At 48.0% G+C, this 8,913-nt stretch overlaps 1 protein-coding gene across 1 annotated transcript; it reads right to left on the bottom strand.

Annotated features, from left to right (window-relative positions):
* Window positions 1-298: 298 nt before the first annotated feature.
* Window positions 299-8,055, bottom strand: MFSD4B (major facilitator superfamily domain containing 4B). The gene is made up of 4 exons (XM_079298713.1): window positions 7,117-8,055; window positions 6,852-7,020; window positions 4,254-4,370; window positions 299-1,797 (listed from the first exon to the last, which is right to left on the bottom strand). Exons 1-4 carry the CDS (start codon window positions 7,462-7,464, stop codon window positions 560-562), a joined length of 1,872 nt encoding a protein of 623 aa, XP_079154839.1. The 5' UTR covers window positions 7,465-8,055; the 3' UTR covers window positions 299-559.
* Window positions 8,056-8,913: the final 858 nt, after the last annotated feature.

The raw sequence follows: 8,913 nt of genomic DNA, 5'->3' as shown, positions 1-8,913 counted from the left end.
TCAGAACCAAAAATTTCTATAGTTTGTCAAAAGGTTATTCAATTTACAGCTGCCAGGCATCACCAGGAATTTTAAATGATGTGCTCACACACAACTTTCAAACACAGGGGAAACATTCCTCCTTTACAAGGTAAGAAAGTTCAGCATTACCCATAACAGATCTCTCTCCTCTATTATGAAACCATTTTGTGGCAAAGCACCTCAGACCTGCACCTTTCACCCACCTCAAGAAACTGAGTAGTCTGAGCAGTCCCCTTCTTTCCCAGTTATTACTGTACCTCTTCCTTGGATGCATGCCTGACATTTAGAAAACATCTCTTAAGTTTTAACAGTTTTGTCATAGCCAAACATTTATCATGTTGCCCCATTCACATCACTGAGGACATGCCCACTCCAAGACACATCTCTGCAGGCTGGAAATGAAAGAGGAGAAAGGGCTGAGCAAATGAACACGCTGAGCTCTGCACCACTATGAAAGGATTCCTGAACCACTTGACAACAGCTACAATTCAATCGCATTTCCATTTAAAAAAAAGAAAAAAGTCTGCATTGACTCTATTCACTTCTCCCAGTCAACATTCCCATTTTGTCTCCCAGGGGAGCCACCAGTAACCACTGGAGCATCACCCAGTATATCATCCAGATGGGGCTGGAGAGAGGCTTCAGCTGGAGAGTCTCCTGATATCCTAAGGGAGGTGTCCGTCAGCGAGTTTTTCAGTTTGTCATTCATTTCTATTACCTCAAAGTCTGCATCATTCCACTCTCTCACCTCCTCCTCATCCTCCTCATCCTCGGTGAGCCTCGAGTTTGACAGCAGAGCTTTCCGCGTCTCGCTCTCCCTCACGACTTCCGAGTCGCTGTCCTGGGGAGCGTTGGCCAGTTTGTACATGACGGGGAAGAGCAGCACCGTCATGATGGAGGTGGCAAAGGCCGTGTACATGACGACAGGAATGTCGTGGAACCTGCCTTGGAGGTAGCCCACCGCCACCGGAATGCACATCTCGCCCAGCGCCGCGCCCACCACGAAGAGAGAAGCCGATTTCCCCTCGATGACCGTGTACTGCTCGATCCAGGAGATGCCGCTGGGGAAGATGGTGGCCATGGACGCTCCGTACACGGCGGTGCCCGCCCACAGCGAGGCTCGGTAATGGGCAAAGAAGGCCAGGGCTGCCGAGGAGGCGGCAGAGCACACCAGGCTCATGATGATCATGGTGACAGGCGCCAGGAAGGCGGCGCCGAAGATCGCCGCTCCTCTGCACACGGCGAACGCGCCCCAGAAGACGGAGTTCAGCGCAGCGGCTTCGCTCTCCGTCATCTCAGCAAAGACCACTGCGTACGTGTATACGTAAGAGCCATAAGTGACTTCTGCCCCTACATAGAACAAAAAGAATACAAACATGAGACCAATTAGAGGCCAGTGGTATTTGGCACGCTTGCCCGTCTGCGCAGAAGCCTTTGATTTGTCTCTAGCCGAGTTGGTCTTTGAATACAAAACAAAAAAGAAGATGGAAATGAAGAAAATATAGGTCCCTATGATAATATAGGACCACAAAAAGTTTCCGTCCTGATGGTCTTTTGGTGCTGGTGTAGTTGATGCAGCTGATGCTGTTGGCACAGGCTGCAGGACAGACTCATTTGTCTTTTCAGCCCTCGCAAGTTCTTCAGATTTAGAACCCCCCGAGTCCACTGTAGCCAGGATCGGAGCCAGAAATGCTCCAGCAGCAAAACTGAAGTGCAGAGCCTGCATGTGTGGCCCAGCCTCTGATCCCCAGGTATTCAGTGCCATTACATTGCCACCTGCAGATCAGACAGAGAAAGATTCATTTTAGTCCAAGACCAGGTATTGTTTAAAAGAAAAGAAAAAAAAAATGAAACAAACAATAACCTATATTACAAATTCAATGTACAATAATGCCAGATTTAGCAAATACAATGTGCAAAACAGCAGTTAAATGAAATTCTGCCTTAAATCCCTGTGATTACTTGAGCCTTAGGAGGATATTCACAGCAGTCAAAACAAAGAGTCACACAGTGGCTTAATCCAGTAGCAATGGACAGACAGCTGTGCCAGGGGAGGTTTAAATGGGGTATTAGGAAAACTTTCTTCATGGGAAAAGGGTTGTCAAGCATTAGAACAGGCTGCCCAGGGAAGTGGTTAAGTCACTATCCCTGGAGATATTTAAAAGACATGTGGATGTGGCATTAGGGACATAGTTTAGGGCTGAACTCAGCAGTGCTGAATTAAGGGTTGGACCCAATGACCTTAACGGTGTTTTCTAACCTAGGCACCCTATGATTCCATGGTTCTAATTACCCTACTTGACAATTTGCAGCATTTTTTTCAGCCTTTTTTTAAATGGGAACTTTAGCTGCTTCTCATTTCTCTAAGTATCAAAAGCAACAATCTCCAGTGCTAAGAATCAGAGGCCTCATTAAACACCCCAGGAAAAATAACAATGCACTTGCTTCTCATGGGCTGGGCCCACCCCACTGTGTTCAAATGACTTTCCAGAACAGAAGGGTTTACATCAATACTGTTGCAAACACCAAACTACAACACTGTAAGATCAACAATAATGGTAGGAAATAAGATCTCAGGGAGGTGTTTTGAAGTAGTCCCTCAGAAGAATGCAAGAAAACAAAGCAGTAACCAAATTCCTGTGCTGTAGTACAGCAGCCCTTGTCACTCAGCACTTTTCCAAAATCAATTCAGCTTTGCTTTACTGCCTTGCTGTGAGCTTCTTCTGCTACTCCTGCTCAGCATGGGAAGTCTCCCTGGCTCTGAGGTGTTATCCAAGCAGTACACCCACTGAAGGTATTTTTACCATTGGCTGACAAGACTTCCCCATAAAAAGAATTTTTCAACCAAGAGCCATGTGTTACAATCTTACTGTAGGCAGCTCTGCACTCAGTTTATTTAGCATGACCTGTGCCATTAAAAACCATCTCTTCACTATTGGATCCTGTGCTATGTTCTTTCTCTCTCCTTCAAACCCCACAGAATTAAGGCAGGCAGTTGATGTCCAGCCATCATTCCTCTGTGTTGCCAACCAGCCAAGCCACCATAGCCAGGCCCTGCCTGGGATGCTTCCAGAGCTGTTTGGATGGCTAAGCTATCACATGAGTCAGCTCTTTTCTCAGAAATAACCTGCCCTGAAGGTGACCAGCCAGCTCCAGTAGTACCTTGCTGGTTAGTCAGCATCCCCAGGCTCCTGCAGTAGGACAGCAGAGTCAGCACATGCTGCTGGGACATTGCTGGAGAGGTGCCAGGAGTGGCTGCCTGGTGTTGCTTCACCACCACGTGCTGCAGCAATGCCAGAACACTCTGCTAACTCATGTACTTCTGGGCATTTCCTAATCTCCACATACAAATATGCCAGTGTTTCCCAGGCACCTCTCCAGCAATGTCCAAACCCTGTGCTGTGGCCTTGCCTCCTGATGCAAACAGCTTGCTAAAGTCAGCCATCCCTAACCCAGCCTGTCTGAGCTGTGCCCAGGGGACTCATTTCTGTGGGAGTTCATTTCTCACACCTCCACTCTAACTGACCTTCCTGACCACACCTACACTTGCTCTGCAACTTCATCAACACATCTCAGAATCATAGAATCATTTAGGTTGGAAAAGACCCCTGAGAACATCTTCCTCCAATAATAAGCAGAGGCTAAGAAATGGCTTGAGCAGCTTTCCAGTTCAGGGTTTTTTTGCCTGGGGCATTTGCAGTATGCACATGCCACAGACTTAGGATCTGGGGGACAGAACAAATTCCCAGCCACCTAAGCATGGCTGGCCAAAGGTGGAAAATATCCCTTAATTCAGGGAGATGGGCACTATGGTGCTGTGAGCCCCCAGCTGCTGCTGAGCCAGCTGTAGGTGGGCAGCTGTAAGAATCTCAAACGCCAAGTCTTTGCTCAGGACTAACTTAGGCCCAGCTAATGCTAATGAACCATATCATGACCAGCTTCCTGTAAACGTGCAATTTAAAGAAAACATTGCTTAAAGAGCACAGGGCACTTCCTTTATGCCTGTAATGGCCCATTGAAATGCAAATTAATCTGCCCAGGCAAGAGATACCCTACTCCCCATCCCCTAAAGAAAGGCCAGTCACATACACACAGACACAGAGGAAGCCTTAGAACCAGATTAATCCAAGAGTCACAGCCAGGTAAACAGCTCCCCTCTTTTAATTCAAGATGTATCACAAGAAAAAACAGTAACTGTAGTGAAAGAATTGTCAGACCACAGGGTCCCTTACCTGTGTCCAGAATTCCCATGGAACCTCCAATAACTGACATCAAGACTGTTAACAGCAGGGATTCCTTACACCAGGGTATCCCATAAAGACCAGCTGCTGTTCCAAGCATAGATAAGGCTGGAAAGGTTAAAAAACAAAACAAAAACCTCACATACTACAGTTTTCACTTAAATAACACAGAAGACCAAGAAATGCAAATAAATTGATGATTATTAAAGTCACAGAAAATCCTAATAAGTGATACAATATAAATACCTTGATCCATGGTTAGCAGTAGCAGGTAGAAAGTTCACCAAATTATTTTTTAGTTGGAAAAAAAAAAAAAAAAAGGAATTTCATCAGGTTGTAAACCCTGCATGACAAACTTCTTTGGCTAGAGCAAAAAGAGCAGCAGCTCCTGCAAGGACACCAAGAAATCTTCTTCAGATTTCTGATTTAGAAATGTGACTTCACCATGAAATCAGTAAAACATGGGTTTGAACAGTGTCAAGCCTGTCCTCTGAGAACTGCACAACATTTAATTCCATTTTTCAAAAGACCCCAAATAACTATGCTCTCAAAAATCCTATAAAGTAATTGTACCTTGTCCACCAAGTGATCTCCATATAAAGATGCTGACTTTTATTTATATTCTGTTCTCATATGAGGGATGTATTCCAAGGGATTTCTGGAGTTTTAGACAGAGCTACAAAATTTCTTATAAATACATTTAGCAGCAATTTGTTAACTATATTAGTTTTGCCATTATTGGCTATGCTTGCAACATGCCATTTCAAAAAATATTTTTAGCAGATGGAAATTGCTGCTATTACCATTTGGGAGGAAGTTCAGCAGTTCAATTCTATGCTTATAATTGCTTCCATAATAAAACAACCTACAATTAGTATCTTGAACAGACAGTATTAGGTTCTTAGAAAGCTTGTACCAGTTCAGCTGGCTCTTATTTTCCAAATCAATACATGCAGTAGATACTTAAAACATCAGTGGGGGCTGATGTAATTAAGAATTTAGGTTGATTCCAAATAGAAACAGCAACAATATCCAGAACCCTAAAGATACTTGGAATACATGCCTCAAAACATTTTTGAAGGTGTGCATGCTGAGCTGCATGAAGAAAACACTAGAGATGGGGAATATAAAGTACCAGCTCCTCAGGTGCCCCATTCAGACCTGAAAAGTAACTTCTCAGCGAGGGCTCAGCTGTCCACTTCAGCTCCCTGCCTGATGATTAGCACTTAAAAATTTCCTTACACAAGCAGATGATGTTTTCAATTTTTCCTCTGTAGCAGAGTTCCAGCAGTTGAAAGATGGGAGGTAAAAGTACACAAGCCAAAATCTCTTAGAGGCAGCCCTCAGATGATAAAAGTGAGAACAGATTCAGTGGTTCAAATTATGATCTTGCCAAGCACTACCAGACTGGAAGGGATTAGGAGATCCATCACTTCCTGGGCATTGTTGACAGACAGCTATGCTCAGGAAAAGAAAAAATACTAAACTATTTTAAGTTAACATGCATTCCTGCAGGTCTGTGCACTGATTCCATTACAGAAGGCAAAGTCTGACTTTGTCAGGTGCACAAGGAGGAACTTGAAGGAAACCCACTCCACAACTGCAAACACCAGCAGTGAAAAAAGGGATCTTATCTGAACTGACCATGTGATTACCGCACAGCCCTTAAGGGAGGCACAGTTCGCTGAACTAAGGAGAAGAGCAAGCCCTGGTACACATTTTAATCCCTAACTTAGAGCACAAAGGCACTTGAAAGCAAAAGAGACAGGGCTTCCACTATTCTAGGTGTGTTCCGAGAATCTCTGCGGGAATGAGACACCAACAGAACTCTAAAAGGAGCCCCTCCTTTGTGGATGTTGTGTGGCTGATGGTTGAGCAGCCCCGCTCTGCCTGGACAAAGCCGGTCCAGGAGCAAGTTCCCACAAGCCCAGAAAACCAGTAAAATCATCAGCTGTGCTCCCTACAGTTTAAATGTTTCCACCATTACAGACAGTAATTAAGGTCTCCCACTTTAAGTAAGTTAAAATTTGGCTACGGCCCTCCAGTCAAAAGCCACAGACTTCGCCCAGTACGCGCTGATGAGCATTAAGACAGGGAAGTAAAGGGGAAGTTCCCCGCATAGAAATGAGCCTCAGTGTGACTGCTGGAGGTTTCTGCTGCACACACGGCAGCCAAAAGCACAGCTTCCTGTTCCACGTGTTGCAGAATGTCACTACAGAAGCCTGTGTGTTGTGTTCCAAGAGCACCTAGACCGTGCGCATTACTTTATGCGAACTAAAGAGTCCGGCTGTACTTTTCAGTGCAACCGGAGGCAGCATTTGGTCAGTCCGTGGAGATGGTGTCGGTTCAATCCCCGCTGCCGTGCCCGGCGGGCCCAGGCTCTTGGCAGGGATGCTGCAGAGCGGCACACGCGGTGTCAGCAGCCCGGCGGGGCGGAACGTGGCGACAGCGACCGCGGGCACCGGGACGGCAGCACCACATCGCACGGACCCGCCGGCCCCGGGATCGGCCCCGCTCCCTGGGGGAAGCAGAAGCTGCCCCGGAGCCGGTCCGACGGCCGCTGTCACCGTCCGGCGGCGCAGCACTCACCGAGCAGCAGAGCGGCGTTCATGCAGTCGAAGAGCACCCCGCCGACCACCGACCCGGCCAGCGAGCCCAGGGAGCGGCCCACGAAGATGTAGTAGATGTCGCTGACGTTCTTGCGGACATTGGCGGCCAGGTTGGGGAAGGTGGGACCCAGCACGGCGATGCTCATCCCCTGCAGGGCAGAGTGCGGGATCACCTCGCCTGGCCCGGGAAGGGTCCGCAGCGCTCCCCGCAGCCCCGGGCCGCCCTCGCTCGCTCATTCACTCACCAGCCCCAGGAAGGAGGCGCAGAGCACCCCGCTGATGCACCAGCGCAGCGCGGCCCCGTCCGCGCCTCTCCCGCAGCGCCATCCGCCGCCGGCCGCCCCCGCCTCCGGCTCGGCCTCGTCCGGCTCGATGAAGCGGACGCGCAGCTCCCGATCATCGGCCATGGCTCCTGCCGCCGGCTGCGAGGGCCGCGCCGGGCCCGGGGAGCGCGGCCCCGCCCCGCGCACGGCGCTGGGAGCAGCGGGAGGAGCATCGGGAAGAGCGGCGGGCTCGGGCTCGGGGGGCGCCGCCGCCGCCTCCTCCGCCGGGGGCTCCTCCTGGGAACAGGGCTCGGCGCTGGGCAGCGACATTCCCGGGACAGCTGCCACTCCACACTGCTGCGAACTTGTGCCACAGTGCCCGAGGAATTGCCCTTATAAACCAGCATTTATTATTTTAATGATTTTTAATCTGTGTTATCACTCAAAGTGCACTCGACCTTTCAGACAACCGGTCATAAAAGGTCTTTGTCTTCCACAACTCAGTCGTGTGTTATGGCACGCTAATAAAGCTTCTCAAGAGAGAGAGAGAGCCTTCTGGGTCTGCTAAGGACAGGTATTAAAACATACCGGATGGCATTAAAAGTTTTAAGTATTAAAACTACATAAATTCCTAGCACTCATGTGGAGCAGCTCACAGACTGCTCTCCCTGTCTGGCACTGAGGCGCTGCTCCCTGTAAGAAAGGCTCTGAGTTCCACCGAACTCGGTGAGTTTAAGCATCACAAACACTCAAAAGATAATTCCGAACTGCACTGCTGTGTTTTGCGAGCTGTTCCTAACAAGTAGGTACTGGGATATGAGAGTGCATGGACGGAGAGCAACCCGCTCCCGTTTGTTGTGGCACTCGCAAGAATGTTGCGAGTACCTTCCTGTTCAGGATAGCCTCGGTACATTGAGGCATTTAAAAAGAAATTGCTTGCTACAAGTAACACTGTCGGATAATATTTAAACCTGATCTATCCCGCATTCCTACCTTTACAAGGGTGCAGAGTCTGAACCGTGAGGTATCTTCAGAAGGCTGCTGAGCTTCTGTTGATACGTCCAGCAGTAGAGGCAATTCCAGATAAAATAATTTCAACTATAAAAGAGTAGTAGTCACACACAAGTCAAACCACATGTCTAGATGTCAGTGTTTTGCCTTGTTATAAAAGCAGCTTCCTGAAATAGGTACAGCAGGATTTGAAATGCCTTTCCCAGGCTACTCCTCACTGTTATACACACTTACAAAGTTTTGTACATTGTATGTGTACAAACGGCAACAGCACTGAGGCACTTAAAAAGGTTCTGGGCATCTTCTTCAAATTTTAGTTTGAACTACAAGCAGGCTAGAGAATAACCCCTGGTGAAAAGAGAATATTTCACCCATATAATCAGATATATTTATTAAAGAAAATAAACATTTGGCCCTACCAAAAAGGGACTTACTGAAGCTGTCACTGAGTGTAGCAGCGTGGAAGTGGATGGGATCGTGCTACCTCTCCTAGAGCGTCTTCTGAGAAAGCTGCTCGGGCAGGCAGAGACAGACACTGAAACCACACTGCCACACAGCACAGATAGGTCAGCAAAGAAAGATGAGAAGGGTCCCTGGATAGAGTTCCAGCAAGGTTTATTGCAAAGTCCCACTGAAGGAGTCAGGGACAAAGGACCCAAAACAAGGCAGTGTCCCGGGTTAAGTGTGGGGTCAGGGCAGTTCCAAGGGCAGGGACTGACAGAGAATAGAGGCAGATTGACACCGTGCACAGGGGAAGCCTTTTATCTC

The sequence above is a fragment of the Erithacus rubecula genome (genome assembly GCF_903797595.1).
Source record: "Erithacus rubecula genome assembly, chromosome: 2".
NCBI classification, from domain to species: Eukaryota; Metazoa; Chordata; class Aves; order Passeriformes; family Muscicapidae; genus Erithacus; species Erithacus rubecula.
Note: the sequence above shows the minus strand (reverse complement) of the source record. Positions and strands in the feature narration are given on the sequence as shown.